The 24,254-nt window shown below is 34.5% G+C and overlaps 1 protein-coding gene across 2 annotated transcripts in view; it reads right to left on the reverse strand.

The window, feature by feature from the left end:
* Window positions 1-902: 902 nt before the first annotated feature.
* SLC6A15 (solute carrier family 6 member 15) overlaps window positions 903-24,254 on the reverse strand; it is a 34,584-nt gene continuing 11,232 nt past the window's right edge. For both annotated transcript variants that reach the window (XM_085222158.1, XM_085222163.1), the window contains exons 3-12: window positions 17,845-18,002; window positions 17,180-17,306; window positions 15,126-15,307; window positions 13,495-13,605; window positions 10,867-11,108; window positions 10,572-10,764; window positions 9,632-9,824; window positions 7,396-7,555; window positions 4,615-4,777; window positions 903-3,532 (exon numbers count right to left, since the gene is read on the reverse strand). In XM_085222158.1, the coding sequence (XP_085078284.1) occupies window positions 3,161-3,532; window positions 4,615-4,777; window positions 7,396-7,555; window positions 9,632-9,824; window positions 10,572-10,764; window positions 10,867-11,108; window positions 13,495-13,605; window positions 15,126-15,307; window positions 17,180-17,306; window positions 17,845-18,002 (1,901 nt within the window). In that variant the 3' untranslated portion in view covers window positions 903-3,160. The remainder of the gene's footprint in view (window positions 3,533-4,614; window positions 4,778-7,395; window positions 7,556-9,631; window positions 9,825-10,571; window positions 10,765-10,866; window positions 11,109-13,494; window positions 13,606-15,125; window positions 15,308-17,179; window positions 17,307-17,844; window positions 18,003-24,254) is intronic.

Below are 24,254 nucleotides of genomic sequence, written 5' to 3' on the forward strand. Positions count from 1 at the left end.
TGCACAATTTTTGACTAGTGTTTAAAAAAAAAAAAAAAAAAAAAAAAAAGTCTAATAATTAAAGGTATCTTTAATTATTATTAATTAAAAGTCTCTCAGCTAAGTCTAATAGTCCTACTATTTTAATTATTGGAATCTTCTTCAAAAAAAAAAAAAAAACATGACAGCTTAGAGACAGAATATTATCCAGATTTATCATCCTAAAGAAAAAAAAAAAAATAAGGAATTTAAAACCAAGTAGCTAAAGTATTTTGATTTGCTCAGGATTGGGTATGAAACAAGCAGCTATAGTATGTGTTACCAAGCAATTATTCCACATGTGGACAAGCAGAAGGCACCTCCAGGGCCTCCAACTGTGAAGAGCGCTCTCTTGCACCAATTGTCTTCCCCTGCCAAAGGTCAAGAGGTAGGCAATACGTGATAGAGAATACACAGAGGTATGCACAAAATCTGTTTGTTTTTGCTCTCTGAAACAGGTAGGCCAGAATGATGGAAAGTAAGACAGTAAGAAATCCTTATCTGGTTATAATTCTGAGATGTGTGTTTGTCTCAAGTAAAGTAATTCATTTATTGATTTGACGCTGAAAAAATGCAACTAAGTTCTGTCCTCTGCTTGGTATAGATAGTGAAGTCAGAATTTACACCTAATTTCAAAGATTTCTGAGATAAGGAATAAACTATCTGCTATCTTTCAAAGTATCATGTCAATTTACTTTGACACATCAAACTACTGTATTCATAGTTAAAGTCCTTGTCCAGTAGTTTAGTAATGAGAGAGCAATCTTGTTTACTATTTTTGTTTTCAGGTTCTTCAGGAACCTCCAATTGGTATTATTCTTTCAGATAGCCTGGTATTGTCTCAGCAGTGCTATGTTCTAATAAATGGCAAAGGAAATTACAAATACCTTGTCAATCTCTTTATTCATAGGTTAAAATGTAATGGCATACAGTTCTTAGCAATTACTGACTGAAAAAATTATTGGCAAAGAACAAGCAAAAACAGGAGACTAATTAAAAAAGCCGTCTTGCTTCAACTTTTGATTACATACAGAGTAATATACATATTTACAAGTATATTATATAAATATAATATATATGTAATCTCATAACCACAATAAATATCAAGAAGGTCTCTTTTAGGCACACAGCATAGAAAAAATGCAGAATCTGCACAATCCTTAAGATTCTTGGAGTGACTCACTCTTACATTGTTTTCACACTGAAAAAAACAAGTATTTTACACAAAATACGTAGGTTGCTCTGAAAATAATGCCTCCTATTTCTACAGAAACAACAACAGATGCAAAGAGAATAACGCTATCTGATAGAGCAAATTCTGAGCTACAAAACAGTTTTTGAACACAGTCACAGCTGTTAGCTATGCATTTTCACCAGTGATGAACAAGAGCCTGCATGCCACGCTTGTTAAAATCTGTACCAGTGAAGATGGCACATTGTTTCACAGCTGCTATGACGGCATAATTTCTAGGAAACTGTTGGCCATGCAGTCCATCTTCCATCAGCCTGAAAAGATGGAAGTCAGAAGGCACCAATTCTGGACTATACAGTGGGTACGGTAGGACAGTCCACTGGCAATGTGCTCCGTGTGTTCGAACTGTTATGGGGCACAGCCTGGCATTATCATGTTCTAAGAGAAAGGTTAACTTTTTCTATGGCCTGACCTTGGAAGTTTTAGCCTTCACCTTAGTCAGACTCATTATGTAGTGGTCAGTGTTGATAGTTTGTCTGGGTTACAGGAAGTCCAGAAGGATCACCCTTTACCATCCCAAAAGACAGCGCACACCACTTAACCTGCTGAAGGCTGTGTCTTAAGCTTTTTCTTTGATGGGGAACCTATATGTCACTGTTCTGCAGACTGCTGCTTTGACTCCAGCTCATACTAGCAATTCCACATCTCATCACCGGTAGTGATGTGATCCTAGACAGTGTCAACTTCAGCGTTTGTCCTGATAAATTTGAGTATGGTTTTCTTTTTTTCTGCTGTGACCATTTCTGGGACTTATCTGGTGAAAACTTTGTGATATTTCAATATTGCCGCCATCGTTTCCAGTGCATTAAAGCTAATATTCAGCTCTATACATGGTTCCCTAGTTGTAATCTGCTGATTTGCACAGATGCACTGACCAAGATGCTCTTCTTTTTGTGGTATGGCATTTGTGCATGGCCATCCAGAACATGGCCTGTTTCTCACATTTCTATCACCATTCCTGAAACACCACCCACAGCCTCAATGTGCTCATATCCTCATATCCATTGTTTGATCTCCATAAATGTTCAGCAAGCTTTGCGGAAGGTCAATGTGTACCATTTTTTTTCCCATGGAGAACTTCAGTGACACACCTTCGCTTCATATGCGCTTTCATGTCTGATGCCATTTGTTAGAATGCCCCTCAGCAGCTGTCACATGACAACAAAATGTAACTGATTACTGGTGGGAAGATTCAACCTCTGCTGCCACACCACCAACATCCACTTCTGATGCCATTGGCCATTATAATAAAATAGGAGGCATTAATTTCTTAACAGCCCTTGTATACAAATACAGTCTATGTAGTCCCCAGTGAACAGGGAATCTTTTCTTGCCTTCCCATGAGTCTACTCCTTGATTTTTCTAATACTATTGCTCTATACAGATATTACATAAGAAAATAGTTTGCAGGTTTTTTTACTTAGCTAATAGCCTAGGTAATTATCATTGCTAACAAAATAAGTACAGCTTATCTACATAAGATATATACAAATGTGTGCATAAACATGGGTTTGGTGAACTTCTTCAGAGCTCACTTTTAATACTGGGGGGTTAATCTGGAAGCAGAAAAAAAAAATCAGTTATATTACCTCAGAAATATTACATCATTTAAGTGGGATCTAGGCTTCAGTGTTGGAAAGCTTTAAAATTAGAAATTAATAAAAAAAAAATTCTCAGCTACACTGGCAGATGTAGGCTGCCACTGATTTTCCATTTTTCCTCAGTGCAAATGAAACTCAGAAAATTAATCCAAAGGCAGTTTTCTCAACCTGTACAGACAGTCATAACACCTTGAAGTCTGTCACTAGGGAGCACCTGAGATTGCACCTTAGTATGTGAATACGACCGCCTCTTTTAGGGGAAAAACAGAGAACTTTTTTTTTTTTGCAATTACAAGTCAGATTCTGGCATATCAGGCATATCTGCCATTAAGTATCCGATACCATAGCGTCCATTTGGAGCAGTGTCCAGAGTTGGTGATCCAGTCTGCTTTCGATATATGTTTTTCCCAAAGTTCGGAGATGGCACTTCACTTGGACTCTTCCCATGAATTAGACTTGTATTATCTCCCTCAAGATTAACAGGCTCCTTTATTATCCGACCTCTTTTGTAGGATACAGATGCCAAGCTACCAGAGCTGTCATCAATAAGGTTGCAGCGGCGCACTATTAAGACTATTGGGACAGGCAGTATGGCTAATACCATCAGAGATATACAGACAATCATTCCCCATGTTGGATAGCTGTGGAACTCTTCTGTAGCCTGAGAACGCAAAGAGAAAAAGATTAAATAAATCTCTACTTTAACAAGAGCAAATCTGCAGTTCTCACTAAGGCCTGAAGTTTTCAAATATATGCTAATCTACTTGTCATCCTGCATCCACAATGTGGGCATCGCTGAAGGTTTTGAAGTTGAACAATCATGGAATGTATGATTGGTATTTTGCTGCCAGGAAGCAGTACTAAACTGCCATCCCAAAGTTTCTCACATTCTCAGAGCACTGAAGCAGAGTCCAAATCAGGATTTTCATATTCAGCCTTCTGCTAAATCTGCCTGTAGTTCCCTTATCCTTTAAAACAGCAGAGCAGCATGCACTGGTATCTGTAACCAGGCCTGGAAAATAGATCTTTGTTTGGTAGGCTAACAGCTGAAGTAGACAGGGACTGTTTCAGATCATCTTGTGGAATTGTTCTGCTTTGTCTAAACTTCACATAAACTGTAATTTATTTACTGGGCCAGTGACTACCCCACAAGCATGCCTCTCTACTCCAAGCATGAATCACTGGACAACACTCTCAGTTTGTCTAACAGCTCAATTAGTATTCAATTTTATAAAGGGAAAGGAGAAACCCAAGCCTGCATTATGAAGGCATAATGACTTCAAAGGTCAGACTATTAGACTAGCTTAAGACGATGGTATGGATTAAAATTCAAGCTCCACATAAGGCACAGCAGGTACTACCTGTTCCCAAAAAGGAAAAGATATCACACTGCTAATCTCAATATTTAGTTCCAAGTAAAAAATTGATGTGGTATCTGAAATACCAACAATTTTCTGCAGTAAGATAAAATTTAGTGAAAGTGAACAACTTCTCTTGCCCTTAAAACATCTCCAACATACACGAACAAACCAAAATTTACCAAAAAACACATATATTCACATCAAGTGGTTATATTTTAATGCAAAAAAAGACTTCAAAATTTAAAAGATTATTAATCACTGTATCATTTTTTATACTGATATTGAATTTGTAATTGAAAACTTTTGATTTTTTTTTTCACAGACTTCTGAAATACTTCATATTTGATTACTGTGATTGCAATGACATCTACTATATACATACCGTATCTTCAATCCATGCATTGTAGCCAGGAGGACTTAATCCCATTTGGACAATACTAGCTACCAGCAAACATAACAATACTAAAGGTGAAACATACTTCCACATGTAGTAATAATACTGGCTTGGAGAAAATCCAAGCATATCTTTCAGATCCTCCATGAATCTGTGAAGGAAATAAAAGGTTATCGTTACCCTGGCCGCCTCTGAGATTTCAAATGTTGTAGCAGACAGTATCTAATTTGAAAGAATAGACAAGCTGTATGTATAGAAATGCCTGCAGACTGGAAGGCATGAAAAATAAAACTTTATTACAGTTCTGAAAAATTGAGCAAAAAATTACTCCACAGTGTAATGACTCAGTAAACTAGCTTTTGAACACTGAAGATTCAGACATAATACACTGTAACTAATACAGTAAAATAGTGTGATGCCCTTCTAGTCAATAAAAGTTTAGGTTCCAAGTTTAATGCCTCATCCAAGTTATAATGTTGGATTGCTGAAGAGAAAATTGAGACTAGTGGCATCTTAAAGTGCATTAAATGAATAATTTTTGGTGAGCAGAGAGAAACAGTGAAATACCTGTAATTTTACTAACCAATTAAATCACATTTACAACTACTCCTTTGAAACACAGGCTCACTTAGTTTGTGAATTCAAACGATACTGTGTGTTACCATGTATTTTCAGAAGAATAATCTTTTGTGTAGAAGTAAACATCAAAGCAGAATTGGAAGACCAAGCTACTTTCTATTAGCTTCTATTAACAAGGTTGAGTATTACCCTTTCTGTTTCTGTCACTTTCATGGAGGCTGAAACTTGAAATTCTGTTTCTGCCTCATACAAATGGCCTTATCCTGCAATGAGTAGTAAACTACATGAGTAGTTCAGGTACTCTAGGCAGTGGAAAGGGTGAGATTTTAGAAGCAGACCAGACCACCTAGTTCTGTAGATGAAGCCACATGTCATGGACATAGCCTGTGACCCTTTCCAGTTTTTATGAAGGTAGAAGAAAAAGCAGACACTGCTTCTAAAGCAGGACAAACCTAGTCATGGCTACTATTCAGCTACACCTCCTTAACCCATTGTCAATCTGAGCATTAGAAAGCAGCAGGACTGCTCTTTTTGGCAACTGCCAGGCCAGAGAAGATACTAGCCCTCCTGCCCTCTTCAGAAGGCCTTAAGGGAGAATGTAGTAGGCTAAATTTAACATGTGAGCAGCTTGTTAAACCATTCTGGAAAGATTCATTTACAGAAGTTTACAAAAATCTTTTTAATGCTTGCCTAATGCTTGCTGAGGTGTGTGCCATCGCTTCTGAGCACATGTGAAACAACACATCTTACAGATTTTGCAAAAATAATTTAGAATCCATATGTGTACTGCAGTGTAAAAGAACATCTTTATACATAAGTTATGGTTTGCATCATATAAGCTGCTGAAATAAAAGTTTGTGAAGTTTTAAATCTGCCTTCTTGTGCCTCAAAATTGCACGTTATGATCTGAACAAAACTATTTTTGTATTCTTGATGGAGTACATTGTTCCAGAGCCAGTAGAAAAAGAGAATATTTTTAGAACTAATTATTTTGGAGCGTGCACAAGTCTTGATTCTCTTTTAATTCCCTTATGGTCCTACTCCCTATTGAAATGTGTGCATGAAAAAAGTTCTTATAGCAATAAATACATTTTGAGAGCAGTTACACATGTGACGTTACTGTCACATAAACACTGAAAGAAATTTTGAACCACATAGTTTGGGGTATTCTACTTTTTGTTTACGCCATACTGAAACACACCCTTAAAAAGAAGCTGAATTTGGAAAGGGTTTGTGCCCTCTAAAGATTGCCTTTTCTTTCCACATTCCCCAGCTCTACACCTAATGAAACATAAATCCATTCTCTTCATTTTCAAAGTCTTTCATCACCTTCTTCACTCTATTAATATTTCTTATAAGCCACCAATCTCATGTTCTTACAGTTTCTGTCAAATTATGTAGAAACATTAGAGATACAATGGCTTTCATTCCTCTCCTCAGTCACCACTGCTAGAAGACTGAGCTTTTTTTATCAAACATGCTTCCTCCATTTAAGTTTTCATCCTATTCTTTGCTATAATTTCCTATTTTTCCCCTCACAACTAATGCAAAGAACATTTAAGTGCGAGAACACCCCATAATAATAAATAATAAATGAAAAACTTCTTACTGTTACAGCCACTAAAGTTTGCTTTATTTCTCTCAGAATACCCAAAATACTGCAGATTTGTTCAAAATGCTCCTCCTCATCTGCTGCTTAGACCACTGTTATGACTTCTTCAAATCCTTTCCTTACTGTCCTTTACATATATAAATTCCTGATATTCGCCCATCCATTCTTCTTTCTACCTCTAATTTTGATTCTTTCATTGCATTCTCTATTTGTTCTATGGGTTTCACCTGACACACTATGCTTTGTTCCAAACTTGTTCTTTTTAGACTTGATTCTAGTCCAGAATGACCCACTTTGACTCCTTTACTGCACCAAGAATAACAGTTTTATAATCATACAGACCAACAAGAAATAATTGCAAAAATAAATTCCTGTTTTCATTCTTAACTCCTACTGTGCTCATTTTATTTTGCTTTTCTATCTTTGTCTTACAGTTAGTTTACAAAGAAGGATATCTTTCTACTGACTTGAATTCATGTGTTCATAGCAAATAGTTGGTGCTTTAGAATTATAACAGTAGTAAGTATTGCAATGAATACTCTTGATATGAACAGGGGAATGTACTTCCTTTAACTTACTTTTCTATTCCATAAATTCGGGTAACTGCAATGTTCTCCAAAATCACCACAATAAGCAGGGGCAGAGTAGCTGAGTAGTCATCAAACATTGTGACAAAATAATTTCCAGAGCGCTGCACGAAGATCAAGCCAATAAAAAATGCCACCAAGCAGCAAATGACTGGAATGAAGGACAGAAATATGAGTTGTAACAACAATTTTCCATAGAAAAAGAGGAAATGAAGAGAGAGTTTGAAATAGTAAAGATGTAATTCAACACATTATTCCATTTACTCAAAGTTGAAATAATTTTCCTTATTTTGATTTTAGTTTTGAGAATATTAGGAATTCTAAATACTCCCTATGAAACAGAAAAGTAATGAAATCGTAAGTATTGGAACTGCCATATTAGAGCAGCCCTTGTTAATCAGCAGAGATTAATTAATGAATTTTTTTCTCATTAAACATTTTACTTAATGTGACTGCAGGATAAAATGAAGAAAACTGGTGAGCTGAGCATCATATTATTTAGTCGTTAAATCCCCTACATAATAAGCATAGATTTTTTTCAACTAATTTCATCAAGAATGATGTAACTGTACAAATTCCAGTTATTTGCTATTGAATACAGTAGAGAAAGGAAAACAGCGATGCTTTCCTTAAATACTGCGGTGTGAGATGACCATTCTTCAACACAGGCAGAATCTCTCCATTGGTACTCTCATTAATCACACTGACTTTTACTAACTCTGAGAAAAGAACCTGAGTAAAGGTGTATGTACGTGATTTTAGAAAACCATCACATGCAAAATAAAGATGCACCCTTACTTGTAAATTACACTCTGGTACGTACATTATGCATATATTCAGCATATACACATACTGACTCCACAAAATAACTTTAAGCACATTTGTTGGTTTCTCTGAAAAGTAGAACTATAGTGAAAAAAGTTGCAAGAGTATTCATACTTCCATAAAATCTGATAATTTGTGGTTTCTAAACACAAGCTCTAGTGAAAGAATAATCCTTATCAAATCTCAATGATATTGTATGAAGCTTAATCCAGGCATTCCAGTTTTGTAAGTAAATCGTAAAAACACTACACTACATTGTAATCCTTTAAGCACAACTGACTTAAATATTGAAAATAATACATGTATAACACTTTCAAACATTACCAGAGAAAAGCAGTTCTTTAATACTGCTTTTTCAAATGGCGTAACAAGGAGTTACCATAACATGCACCATCATCAGAGTAATGACCATGTAACATGGTATTTGCTTATATACTTAGGGCAAACAGCTGATTTCTAAATGTCACATTAGTTATTAGCTATCCCTGAAAAATAATCTGATTAACATTTGTGAAGAATTTTATTTTATTTTTAAACCAAGCAACGCAAAGCAAAAAAAAAAAAAAAAAAAGTATGTTTTGCATTATTATGTGTTACATACTACCTGAGTACTCAGCAGTCAGGAAAAAAATAGTATTCTGCCATACCAGGCAGTAGTTAACTCCTTCCTCCACATACCCAGAAAATGATAAAGCAGCAGGTTTTTTTTATTATTATTGTTACTTTTTGTTCCTACAAAATCCAAATTTGTACTTAATATACCAAGTGCATTGCAACTCTCCTAATGATTTTCAGAAACACTTTTTCATATTTTATGCTGATTTTCTATCTTTCAAGTAAAAACAAAGAAACAACCTGCTACAAGGTAATCAAAACTATGTGAAGAGTTTATAACTCAAATAATATAATAACTTCAGACATTATAAAGAGAAAAAAAAAAACTTGTTTAAGATCCTTTACACATTCAACAGAGAAAAATATGTTCTTCTGGAGAGGATTTTTAATATAAAAAACATTTCATAATACATTAAGATTTCATTTGCTTCTATCATTATGATTTATTGTAATTTGCAATACACTTTCATCCTTTCTTTCTGCTTTGTTTCCTTTATGTGTGAGACAGGCTTGGATAGAAAATGTTCCAGAAGACCTCATAAGAACCTAATGTGAAGAAATTTTGAACAGAAGTTCTCTAAATTGAAGTTCCCTGTTCCAGTTCTTGTAGCATCCAGAAGAAGTATCTACTTGTACATATTAACATGCATATATGTGGATGTACAGTCTGGAACAGTGATTTTCTCATCTGTTCAATGTAAGTACCGAAAAGTTTAAAGTCAGAAAACCAAGACTTATTACTTTTGGCTTATTGTTTTGGTAAGAAAAGAAAGGTTATGAAACTCACCAGTAAGAATTTCTTTCCTAATTTTGAAAGTATCAACAATGGGTGTGATGATGCCTTCAATGGTTCCAAACATACTTCCAAGTCCCAAATTTACCAACATAAGGAAGAACATGACCGACCAGAAAGGAGAAGCAGGAAAGTGGGTCATTGCTTCTGTAAAGGCAATAAAAGCTAAACCAGTTCCTTGAACAGCCTGTCAGAAAAAAATCCACATTATAATTCATGGGTAGTAGCAGTAGTCTTAGTAGTAATAGTAGAGTGACATTTTAACTTCATGCTTTATTAACAATGTTAATATCTGCTATTAGTATATAAAGGACTTCACTTCTGTATCCCTGTTTCAGATTTAAAAGGTTTGAATAGTACAAAACTTTTTGATGTCTACTTAGACATCAAAATTATATTTCAGCTTCAAATGCTGGTGGAATTGCAGAGAGTTCAGTGTTTCAAACTTGAAGTCTCTTCGTAATAAAGTTAGAAAAATGTTCTCTACATGTAGGCTTTATCACAAGGATTTCAAATCAGGATGATGTCAATTAAACAAATGTCTACTAAGTAATTAACTATTTTCATTTCCACTGAAGTGATATCTATATGAAATAATATTAAATAATATTGACATTAAAAGACATTGTTGAGATGTTGAATAGATAAATCCCTACTTACAATTTGGAAAAATGCCTGTGGTTAAACAGAACTTCAAAAATTTACCATCTCTTGAGAACTAATGTTATGGCTACAGTATGCTAGAAATCAGTGGAAATGTCAAACTCAAAAGTGCTCACCAGAACAAGAATAAGATCCACAACAGAATCATATTTTCATGCAGACTTCTGTAGGGATGAGTACTGATTCTGATAGGTATACTTTATTTTATTTCATGCTTACAAATATTCCCTCTTCATAACATTTTCATGTAAGGTGTATTTATTTCCCTCACCTTGTCAAGCTCATCTTCAATTTTACAAGATTTCAAGCCTAGTGAATCAAACTCTTCTTCTTTAACTTTCTGAATAATGTCATAAACTAAATTGTAATCTTCTGCTGTAATGCTTGAGAAATTGATATGATGTGGGATCATATCTTGGCTCAGATTTCCTGTTTTCAGAAGTTTTAAAATCTTCTCTGAATTTCTGTAAAACACAATAAAACAGAGAAATCAAACTTGATGATCTATATGCATTCATAAATGAAATTTACCATAAAAATAATAATTAAAAAATTGATATTCATACTGGATAACACATTTTTCATTTATGATATTGGCTTTGAAGCCCAGAACTGCAAACACCACCAAGGTTGCCAGCACAGAAGTGAAAAAATTGATGAAGGACACCAGTACAGCATCAAAATGGCAGTTGTTGTCTCTCTTGTTGTAGCTTGAAAAGGCAATGACTCCACCAAATCCAAGCCCTAAGGCAAAGAACACCTGAGTAGCAGCTTCTCTCCAGACCTTGGGCTCCAGCATTATTTCAAGCTGTTTGAAATTAGATACAATACGTGTCAGCTATAACATGCATTTCTGTTACACACACATAAAACAAAACAAAACAAACAAAAAAAATCAACAACACACGAAGACAACCTACATCGTATAACACTAACAACCCACTGTACCCCACTATAATATATAAATATATTTACATTATGATAAAGCTCAATGTTATGTGCACTTACAGACCAGAATTTCCATTTAATTTATACAATATAAATTGTAAAGAGAAATATTCTACGCAGTAGAATGAGATACTACTGAAGTTATGCGATAACTGAAATAGCAGCTAGTTACACTGTGAAATCAGAGAAAACATTTGTCATTTTTAATTCGTAGTACTCGCTCATATTACTGTTACAGTACTTGTACAGACAGGCATTAGAATTAAGATTTCTTTTGGGAAGACAAACCCATTTATAAATGCAGTAAGTACGTTGCATTTTTTTAAATTTTGTTTTTAATTTAAAAAGCAACAAATTGAATACGAAATACACATGCTTATATGGAGTTCTATTACATGCAAATACTGTAAAGCAAAAATATAGCATGTAAAACAAATACTCAGTCACCAGAATTTGTATAGTGCACAAGTAGAATCTCCCTTATGACAAGTTCAAAGCATCCAGCCAAAGTTAAATGAGTGATGTATTTCAGGAATAACTAATCTTTGTATCTCAATTTAAATGTTAACTCCGTAAACATTTGCTCTGCAGATGATCACACTTCAATAAACATCTTTGTTTAAAGTTATTAGTCGTATATCTAAGATCCTTCTCAACTCTGAATCATAAAAAAGAAGTGCATACTTCAATATTTCATCTTCTTGAGCTGATCCAGTGTCTCTGTCCACTTAAGAATGACAAACCTTACTTCTTCAAATATTATAACCTTACTTCTTCAAATACTATAACCTTACTTCTTCAAATATTATTTTTTTTTCTAAAACTCAAACCTTAATAAAAACAGTAAGACTGGAAGGCTGATGCAAGCAACAGAAGACTATCTTATTCTGAGAAAAAAAAGTCTGCAGTTGTTATATATAGATAATAAACACCTTCTTTATTCTTCAGTCTTCTAAGTAAATACCCAAAAATAAATTACATTTGAAAAAAAAAAAAAAGTTTTATTATATTACACTAAATTTGTTCCTGTCAAATGTATATATTTTTTAATAATTTCAATACTCGAGTAGCTACTGTATTTACTTCAACCTGCTTATATCAGAATCATGCTAGAGACATTCCACTGGAGGGTGCTACAGGACTAGTCTTCATTTTACCAAATCTAACTGGTTTACTTAATAAAATGCTTCTCTGTTTTCACAGACTGCATGGAAACAACAAAATGGGGAGTCTGAATACCTAGATCGTTTCCTGGGAGCCTACAATCCAAGTTAGTGTTTAAGTACAGAAACATTCTGAGGTTTTTATAAAAATACTTCTGAAGGTTTATGTCTACATATTCTCCATCTGGCTTGACATGATTCCTAATCTCAAATTTAAACCATAACTTATATTTTGATAATAACAATGATAAATTGGAACATTAAGTCTTCAAAGTCTGTTTATCTGAATATTTGAAAAAAATATATAATTAAATGATGAAGTTAACTATAAACTGAGGATCAACTGCAGCTTTTGTTGCATGAAAGATGAAATAATAGAGAGCGCAGGGTGGATATTGAAGAGGAGTTTCAGTATTGATTCCTTCTCAGGATGCACTGCTAGTTTTTTAGCTAAAGAAAGAATACTGACACTGAGAAACCAGATGAAAGTTCAAGAGGTCTGTATTCCATCTCTGCTATAGATTTCTTCTTAGTCAATAAGCATTACTGTTCTCTGTTCCCCAGATTTCACCAAATTTGCCTAGGCAGGCTGCAAGCTCCTGCAGAACTGCAACTCTATAAAGGAAGTGAAGTTTATTTCTAAAAGAAATAGATCCTTTCAAAAATGACATATTAATTATTTAAATCTATGACAGTAGTCAACACTGTGACACTTCAGAACGAAGCATTTAAATCCTAGAGAATTACGAGATTAAAAATGCACAACTCTCTTCATTACTCAATTCATCAAGTTTTCTAAACATTCTCATTCCTATAAACAACACTTTCAGTTGCTTTGTAAAAGCAGCTAACTCAGGGAACCTATCATGTAAGGGAGGTAACTCCACACATACATTTAGAACACTTGGAACCTTACTGACCTTAGGGCTTGATATTTTAAACAGGAAACAATCAAACAGGAAAATGATCCATCTTCTATGAAGGCAATATGCTTATCTGAGAGCACTCACAAATAGTCAAATTGCCCCTGAATCTTTAAATACACTGGGGAAAAAAAAAAAAAAAAATACATTAAGAACATACCTTAGGTGTGAACATATGACGAATTCCATCCAATGATCCATTAAGGAGCAGTCCTCTGACCAGAAAGCACAAGAGCACCACATAAGGAAAAAGGGAACTAAAGTACATGATCTAAAAAACATTAGAAAGAAATTTAACATGACATCAGTTGACATTATTTTCAAAAGTTGCACATTCAGTATCTTTTGTACATATGGCTGAATTAAAAACTATTTGTTCACAAAGAAATATACAAAATATGTTCCCTGCAGAACAGAGCAAAATCACAAGACTGTACTCAAATAAATTCCGTACTGGATTAAAACATTACAGTTGCCAATACATTAACTAGCTGATAACAAACTGTAAGCCTTCTAGGGAAACTGTGAGAGAAGTCAAGGAGAAGATGAGAAGGACAGAAACAGATTGTTTCAGAAATGTTTCCCTTTACAAATGCACTTTAACTCAAGTACGTGATACAATAAAGATGGAGTATGAACAGAAAGTCTTTCTGAGTTCAAAAGGAGAGAAGCAGCAGTCTGGAAAGTATTCAACAGATGGAGTCAAAACACTAAGGAATGCTTACTGAAAAAAAAAAAGAAAGAAAAAAGAAAAGAAAACGGGATATTCTCTGAGCTACAGAAACATTCAAGATCTCACTAGTTTGATCCATAAAAGCAAGAAACCAATATTGCTTTGACTATTGGATGACAAAATGTCACAGGGCGTTGAGAATCCAGAAGTGTAACGCTACACGGTTTCTAACAGATTTTTTTTTGTTACTGTTTAATGTTAAGATCAACAATTCTGGGCTTCTGTATCATCAAATAGAATATATTTATGGTACAATGTTTCATAATCAAATATGATCTTTTACTCTCCATCACTGAAAAGCAAATTTATTCTCTGCTTTAAAGTTTAGTAAAACAATTCTACTGCTAAACTTGAAAGTCATTTCTGCAACTAAAATACATTAAAGTACACTGAAGAGATCAAAGATAGTTCCTGCTCAACAAAAAAAACTCCTAATAGCAAATAATTAATAGGTGACAGGAATTAACAATAGATCTCATCTGAGGAACAGATCTCAGCAAACCATTCACTGGCCAGTCTATCTGGCTGGATGGGAAAGAAGTCAAAGTGATGTACATCCAAAGAGATGTTTGGTCATTAATCAAAGAAACAACCTAGAATCCTGACTGTGATAATGACAGAAGCATGGATAATGACAGTAGCAATAAAAAGCAAATGCAAGGAATTTTGAGGTAAACTGCAATCACGCTAAGCATTACAGATATACTCAGAAACTTAATTCCCTAGACATTCAGAAGCACACAAGCTCACGTTGCATTAACAGTTCAACAAGGCCAAGTTGCAGTGATTTGCAATAGTTATGTTGATGAAAACCAAAATGATTTTTCTTCAGATCTCAATCCCCGCAAAATTACAGTTCCCAAGGAAATTACTACAGTTTTAATGCTTAACTACTAAGAGAGTAGGGATTGTACAAACAGTGGTGTGAGTCATAGCTTCCAGCCTACTCTTACATATTTAATGAAAGAACAGAGGGCGTGGTGAACAAAAATGTAGTAAAATAACTCTTAAGTGCTTCAAAGTAAAACACTTGTCATTTAGGTAAACAGCATACTCACTTTGCCAGAAGACTGAATGCCTTTGATCATGGCTAGGCATACCATGACCCAGGCAGCCAGCAGGCAGATAGTCATCTTCCAATTTAAACCCCCACTCTCTGACAGAGAGCTGGAAATATTCAGTGCTTCTCTGTACCAGTAATAGGTTGTCGCAGAACTCTTTTCACACTCTGGCTCCACAACTGTCAAGACATGTTAGCAAGTAAAGATTGGTTTAGGACAGACGTATTTTCCCAACACTTCACTGTAAAGTTTTATCAATTTCCAATTCTTTCAGTCATGCCTTCAATGCTGACAGAGAAACTGAATTCACAGAGTAAAAGAAAATGGAACTGCTATCAATTGAAAGTTCTGGATATAACTTTTTAGAACACTCTTTTGGTATTACATATTCCTCTGCTTATCGTCAATACAAGTCCTCAGCAGAAATAATTTTTTAGCTAAGTAAATAAAAACTTACATTTCATTTTTAACCCATTAGATTTTCTATATATAAAACCATGAGTTACTGTCTGTGAAAATTCTCCCTCTGATCTGTGTCTGTTTTGATATGGAAATCAAATCAACAGACACTTAATTACAAATGTTAATAACAAAGCAATATTAAAGTGATGAGGAAACGAAAAAAAGACTCCTTCACACTTGCGTTCTTAGGAAAGGTGTATGCATTCCAACAGTTACTTTAAAAAAATACTTGACATTTTTGTAAATTATTTTTTACAATCAACCATATTTTTATGCTAGGTCCTGAGTGAAGGTGATTAAACAAAACAAGGGAAAAATACAGCAGGCATCATATCTTCACCAAAATAAACTGTCAAACGTGTCAGGATGATATCAAATATAATACTTTTCTGTGTTTTAGCTTAGTTTAAATGACCTCTCCTGAAATTAGGCTGAAAAACTCTGTCTTACCATTTGGGCAGGATAAGAACACGTAAACAGACAAAAATTGTGGCTCAACCATGGTCTTGTGGTCCAATGCTTGTGGAATACAGCCGATTGTAATGAGTGCCAACATTCACAAATATTGATTATTTATTGCAAATAACTGAAGCAAGCAACTCTTGCAAAGACCATTTAAAAACATCGTACAGCTTTTCAAATATCCGTGGTTATGGTATTCATTAAAGGAGGGGAGAGGAATACAAAAGATAATAAATGAAAATTTAAGATCTGATTTAAATAAACATTTCATATTAGAAAAGCAAGACAAATCCCATGTGTGCAATTATCGTAACTGAAATCAAAGTATAGGAAACTTTTTGTGCTATTGCATAACACTTCCACATAAAACATATTACAACAACAACAAAAAAAAGACTAATGATCTAACTGTTACTGGTGGTACAAAGCAAATAGTGCTTTAACCATATAAATTTCATTGATGTTTACAGCTTTCCATTTTCTGCTTTGTTAGCAGTGCAATCCCTCTTATTTTATCGCCAGGATGTATGCCATACTAAAAGAAATGGAGAAACAACTCTTCTACTTCTGTTTTTCACCATGAAAAGAAGTATCAAAATCAGAAAGTTATGAGAAATTGTATTTTACGGGTTTTTTTCCTGCAACATACTAAGTAACCTGATTTTATTACTTATTACAAATGCTGCTGACTGCAATGTTCTTTTCCAAAACCTCTGCAATTGTCTTAGATTAGTTGTTGTATTTTTTCTTATTAAAATGCAAAACCTGCTTTGTGTATAACACCTTTTCCCACAATATCTGCTTAAAGCACATTTTTTTCTCTTTTTAGTTTGAAAATCTCAAACTTGATGTGATGACAAAATGACAGTAGAGAATTAAGAAGGAAACTGTTCAACATTTCAGAAAAAAAAAACTGAGACAATAAAGAGAAAATCTCTTTTCATTCTCTTCGGTTAGGTCAACAATAACCAGCAATAAAAAGAGATAGTTTTAAAAGCAGACTTTTAATTCATATTTTTTTCCCAATAAGCCTTGATGAAAATCCAGTGAAATTCAGCAGAAAGTCTTGGTTTTACTTAGTGTTGGACTTGTGTTTGTATGATAAAAAAGAACGTTAACAGACTTACATGTATGGGACGCATTTTTAACTAGAGGACATTGGTCCCATGGCAATGGATGCTGAAAAGACTGGGAAAAGTAAAACAGACTCCATCCAATAATGACATTGTAGTACAGGGCCACAAAGAAGCATACCTATTAAAAAGACCAAAAAAAAAAAAAAAAAGACATACCAAAAAAAGTAAGATTTATGAACTACATTTTTTAATTCAAAAATAAAAAAAAAAAACACCCAACTGACATTATACCTTTGCAGATTTCTGAAGGTGAGACATGCAACTTAATTTTCGCTAAAATAAGACAGAATAAGAACTGAATGGGTTGTTTTACTAAACCTTGTTTGATGACGACTTCTTCACTTTTGTTTTTCTCTGTATTTATCTTATGACACCTATATTTTCACAGGATTGTTTTTTTCCCCCCAGAAGCCTAATCTGTTCCCAAGTTCCTAATCTCCAAAGAATGGTAAAATACAAGTTAACTGGTTTTACAAGTACATCCATATAAACATTTTTACTGTACTAATTTAAGAACTTCCTAAACAGTGTAAATTGACCTTATAGCCTAGCTACAGGTCAGTGCCTTTTCCTTGTAGGAAAATAGAAAGTCTAAATCATACAAATTGGAAGTGAATTAAGGTTAAAAACAAATGAACAAACAAACAAAAACTTACTACACAGCTTGCAAACCCAATTCCTCCAAGTTTAGGGCTGATATAATTCCATACACCAATACTCCCTCGGCGGATTCTCTGCCCCACAGAAAGCTCCAAGAAAAAGAGCGGAATCCCTATGATCAGTAGCAAGATTAAGTATGGCACAAGATAGGCACCTACAAAAGGAACAAAGTAGAAATCTTTGTGAGTGAAGAAAGTCACAGTCTGACATAACTCATATGCATCCACCTAATACCTTCAAGTTTGCATTATTCATTGCAAAGCTTTGCATATAAAGACTGATTTTACTTGGATGTTGGTCATAAATCTTGTAAGATCAGAAAAGCCCTGAGATACTTATTCCTAAAGCACTGAAATGTTTTGAGGCAAACTTTACTAAAGTGAATCATTACCTAATCTAGTTGGTTGTTTGAGTCATTACTTTTGCATGTGTAAAAATTTGGGCATATGAACAAACTTCTTTTGTACAATCATTATTTCCTAAAAAAACCTCTGAATTTGGACTTGTAACATAGCAGAAAACCTGAATTTATAAAGGAAATACAGAGCATGCTGTGGTATTACAACACTGAATTTCATCCAACCTACAGTGCAGTTTCAAAAGACTTTCTTTTTTTCCTACATACACTCCAGATGCTTGGGAAGGGCAGAACAGTGATCCTATTCAGCTAAGCAAACAACAACCTTGCCCCATTTCTACCAGACTCTAGGCAGAGACATGAGGTAGAAGTGAGACGGAGTTATCAGAGAACCAGACAGCCCACCTGGACTACTCACAAGCTCCTGCTAAAGACTTTTGAGAACGCAACTCTTTTATAGGCATGTAAAACATTTCCTCTTTTCAAGGTTGTATTCCCAGGAGTGGTCACATACAATTCTAATTTCAGGGTGTATCTCCATCTATTTCCACCAGCAAAACTACTTGCAAGCAAAATTCACATGTTAAGTGCACTGACAGTTTAGAGCCAAATTTCACCTGTGCTGATGAGGAACATATAGGACTACAGCTAAAACAAAGTCTAGATAACAGCAATTAGAAAGACATTACCTAATTTTCAAGTAGGTTTCAAGTGTAACTCTTATGATGCAATACAGAGTACTATGCTGGATACCCAAACTAAGTCTTTTAATCGCAACACTGTATGGCTAAAGAAATTCACCTGAGATTTTCTTTGTCAAAGCAGGCTACAAAGCAACAGGTCAAAGATGGAGCTAGTAAAGTGTCTAATCAGTCAAATCACATATGTGATGAGAGAGAAGCTGAGCACAGCTCAAAAGTAAATTCTGGATTTATCCTCAGCTCTAGCTAAGCGGTTTCCATACCCAGTGACAACTTTCTAGGATTTTTTCAAGAGTCTATCAAAATACATTATAATTTACATATACTTAATAGGTGGCTTATCTCAGGGAATAGGCTTTATTTTAGAAAAGTTAAACTTTCATAAGCAGTGCAGGAGGCATCAGATTTTATGGTACCATCTGCTCCTATTTAGGTCTATTTCCTATTTTACTATTCATGAAACACACACAAAGAGGACATCAGAACATCATCATCACCACCTTTGGTTATAAAGAATTTATGAAGATCCTAAGAGTAGAGTATTTGAAGTCTTGAATCTAAGAAAAATAAGAAAAAATTACACAGAAAATAAATAAATAAATAAATAAATAAATAAAAAGACAACTACTGATGGACCAGACAAAGAACCTATTGAACTCATTTACCCTACAGTCTGTAGGCTACTGTTAGCAATGAAACAGCTTTTTGAGTTTTATTTTCATGACAATATGACAATGCAATGAAAGCACTAGAGCAGCAATTGATCAAAAACTACACCAGGCTCTGAATAAACTACTAGTTTAGAGAATACAATGCTACTTCACAGAGACAAATATTGTGGTATAACTACCTATTTCATATACTGCCTGCTTAAGCATGTGATAGAAATATTCTTTGTCCTGCAGAAGCAGCTACATTCCCAATTTGTACTCTGGCATCTCTTGTGGTTCACCGTGTATATGCACATAATGTTACAAACACAAAGGACTTACTTTCTACTGAAAAAAAAAAAAGAAAAAAAATTAAAAACAAACAAATAAACAAACAAAAAAACAGGATAGAAGGAAATAGATCTGATGAAAACTGAGAAATAGAGTAACAACAACATTCCAAAATGAGTGGGCCTATCAAAGACTGTACAAGACATACAATAGTAGTAATAGTAGTAAGTACTCATTCTCCCAAAATTTCTATGAGACAGAACTACACTGATAATTCACATTGTAAAAGACACATGGAAGCTTAGGCTTCACAAGCTTTAAAAATGTGGTGATATAATTCATTGAAACCAATTGTACATCGTTTTTTTTTAATACTGCAAATTATACCTAATACCTTAATTAGGTAGGTATTGCACGGCTAGGCAGAGAAAAGCCTAAACATCTCAAAAAAATTGGGGCCTAAGTGACTTACCCTGTATCCCTCTGGATGACTGCACTAGAGCAGGAACTGAACCCAGCTCTTCTGTGTCCCAGTCCACAACCTTAATCACAAGGCTGCAAAGTTAAGCACATGTTTAAAGACTGGGCTGATGTGGGTGCTTTATGGTGCAGTATCAATGTAAGTAGCAAGATTTATCAGTCAGATTCAACTAAATGAGTTGAATGTGGTGCTAAATCCACATTACATTATATGTTACACAACCCTGTAATTCAATATGGATGGCCAGCAGATATCATCTCTTTACTTCAGGGCTTGTGCACAGGACCTGAAACACTGGTATTTTTATCAGTCAAACCTGCTGAGGTCCCTTCTGATCATCCCTGTAAGGACATAATGGTCAATGCTGCACATCTGGGTTTAAATACAATGAGGTTTAGATACACAGTTGTATAATCTAGTTGTATCAAAGCTGCAAAATGCTTCTCTGACCTATAGCTCATATACTCCACAGTATCTCAGCGTAAGTATTTTGCTGGATCCTTCCCTTGAAGCAAGACATACTTCAATAATCTGTAAGACGTCTTCACTTCATCATTAAGAAAGAAAGAAAGGAAGAGAGAAAGAAAGAAAAGAAAAGGGCATGGGTTTTAGTGAGTGAAGTGTTAGAAAACAGTTTCAGAAGCAATATAACATAACTGTTATCACCCGGATAGTACAGAACTTTTCTTCTCCTTGAAATAACTTGAAAAATCTAAAACCTTTAAAGATTTATTTCAATTGCTGCTGTGGTAGTTTTTCATTTACTGCTTCATTTCTGTTCATTGCAAGGGAGTTAAACTAGATGACCTCCAAAGATCCCTTCCAACTCTAAGGATTCTATGATTCTATGATTCCATGATTCAGTTCTTACTCGATGAAGGTGAGTTTTACCACTGCCTTGACAAGACATCAGTATTCTTGTAATTTACTGCATACTTACTATTAGAAAGCTTGCAAGAAGATCTTACCATATGAAAATTAACTTATTTTGAATATCAGATGATAAAATCTTCAATTTTATTAGAAGTGAACAACAAAACATCAAAGGTTTACAGTCCACTGAACTACTTTTAAGTGAATTTATTCACCATTACAAAACACAAACTGCTTTTATCAAGAAAACTCTAATAATAAAGGTTTTACATTTTATCAGTATGTTTACAGCCTATCTTACTGACTGGATGGTGTTCCTGTCAGTAGTCTTACATAGATTTAGTATTTGTGCCTATTTACAGAACTGCGTTTAGTTCCCCTTAGCCAATCAGTGCTAATGAAAAAATAAACTTGCAAATTAAAAATCAGACTTTTTCAGTGCACTGAGTAAGATAAAACTAAATTTCATGAGCCTGACGATACAGTGAAAATTAAGAATTCACAAACCACTGATTACACATTATTGATAAAAAGCTAAGTAACATAGCTGCTGAGTGTATCAGTGTTGGAAATACAAGAGAGTACTTGCTTTGTTCCCATTCCTCTAAAATTTAACAATGAGACTAAAATATCCAGTCACTGCTGAGTCTTTAAGAGTTCACATGTTATTTCCTCAGTAGTTCTCAAGAAGAGTTGCTTTGTTTTTCATGAGCTCACAGAATAAAACTGTTCAATCTGTTGATATTTCAGTACAAAATCTAGACTCCTTAACTATGTAATCTCCTGATACGATTTCACTCACGTCACTCTCTTCAAAATGCACTGGTAATTAATCTGCTATAGATTTTCTAATGCTAGTCACATCTTTTATATGTTTATCTTTTGTTTACTTGTTTTTGTTGCATATGAAGCAAAGGTGTCTCACTGAGTTCTGCCATATGAAAAAAATGACATCCATTGACACTCTTTGATGCTTGCTAAGAGTTTAGAGAGATCAAATAGTGGATGTGAATACAGTGGTGGGTGAGTGTTGTGTTTCAGCTGTGGTGACAGAGATGTGAAAAACAAACCACGTTCTGGATGACCATACAGATTTTTAAGAGCATGGCACGCAGGCTCTTGTTCATCACTGGTAAAAATGCATCTCTAAGGTGGTGACTATATTAAAAAACAGTGTTTAGTACCTGAGGATTTGCTCTAACAAATAGTGTTATTGTGTTCTTCGTCTCTGTTGTGGCTCCCATGAAAATGAATAGAAGACATTATCTTTGAATAAATATGAAGACCAGGGTCACTTGTCCACAACAGGACACTAAAGACAGCATGACTTCACAGGCAGGAAAGAATCATCTCAGTTTTGAGATAAGTCAAAGTATTAAAATATCATCAACTAAGGAATAAAGGGCACTATCAGAGAACAAAATATGAATTAAAAAAAAAAGTGAGCATGCTAATGATCTGGGTTAAGGTCTTCCAGATCCCTCTTTCAGTTTATTTTAAACAATTTGCTCTTCTCTGAATATCCCAAACTTCAGAAACTCCTTTCTCACTCAAACAGTCCAGACGTTGTGATTAGGACATATTCTCAGACAAATGGATTGAACAGCTTCAGGTTCCAACTGAATCCACAGAATCTCATAGACATCAAAAACAAGGAAAGAAGACAGCAGGACTGAAGCCAGGTGCAAGGGCAAACTGAGTGGACTATGAGGGAGAATCCCCCTGCATGGTGGTATCAGCTGTTACATCAGCTCTCCTATCTTACATAACTTCACTCTGAATATAATTAAATATTGAAAGACAAAAACCCGTGCCAGTGTTTAAAAAACTATGAGTTGTTATCATGCTGTTAATTATTTTTCTTCTATTCACATTGGCTACATCCCCAGATGACAGAAAACATTGTGAACTCCTTGAAATTTTGCTAGTTTTCACCAGCATGTGATATGGTCTACCCTGAATAGTTAATTTTCTATCAGAATTATTACAAAATTTGTTTTGTTACTTATTGTCTTTTGCTCCAAGTGCAACATGAATTAAAAGACAGAATTACAGCTAAATTGCTATATCAATTTGTTTTACTTTCTAAGTGTCTAACTTGACATTTATTCCTGAAATTCCGTGATGAAGTTTTTATACAGAAATGGTGTATATCTGAAAAACCACACATATTTGTTCTCAGATAGCAATAAATAAGTTTTATAGCGTAAAAATGGTTAATATAAAAAACTTTTTAATTTAGTTTGAGTATACGCATTTCTGATGCAAATTACCTTTGTGAGTCATTGAGGAATAATCAGCTTTTTAATCCGTAGGCTGCAATAGAGGAGACAGGGTTTTGCCTACCAGGGAGAAGGTGGATCTCTAGTGCGAATAGTGAAGGAGTCAAAGACTTATAATCAGGTCCCTCTGAATACTCTCAGACCCTTACTCATTGATCCTAGAACTCCTCTGAGTAAAGTAAATGCACACCACTAGAGCCTCAAATTCTTTTAATACTTGCTGTGTTACAGCTACATCCCTTGTGACGTTGAAGTCCATTACAGCTGCATACTAGCTTCTTTGATCCCCTCTTACAATAAACATTCTCTGGGAGAGACCAAAGAGTGAAAGCCAAGGAAGCCTTAGCTTTAATCATCACTTGCTTTCCTCTGTCTTGCAAAATTAGCAACCAAATTAAATTCATAACTTCAAACTGTTGCAATGCATTAGTCTTGAGCTTGACTGATCATTACAATGAAATTATCTAGAATATAAACATTTTAATAGCTACAACTTCAACTAGTATCAGTTTGCTCTAGAATTATTTAATAAAAGTATTTATTTTTCAACTAATAGTGATTCATGACTGATTCTAAGTTATCTAGTAAGCCAGATGACATTGTGTTTCATTGAAAACCTGTGTTGGTTTTTTTTGGGAAACTACATACAACTTGTTTTCTCAGTTAACATCACAGTTACAGATCAAGAAAATTTTATCTTCCATACAGACCATACAACTTTCCCTCCAGAATTAAGAAGAGAAAAGGAAGTTAAAAAAAAAAAAAAAGTG

Source organism: Meleagris gallopavo, chromosome 1 (assembly GCF_905368555.1).
Source record: "Meleagris gallopavo chromosome 1, MGAL_WU_HG_1.1, whole genome shotgun sequence".
Lineage (NCBI taxonomy): Eukaryota > Metazoa > Chordata > Aves > Galliformes > Phasianidae > Meleagris > Meleagris gallopavo.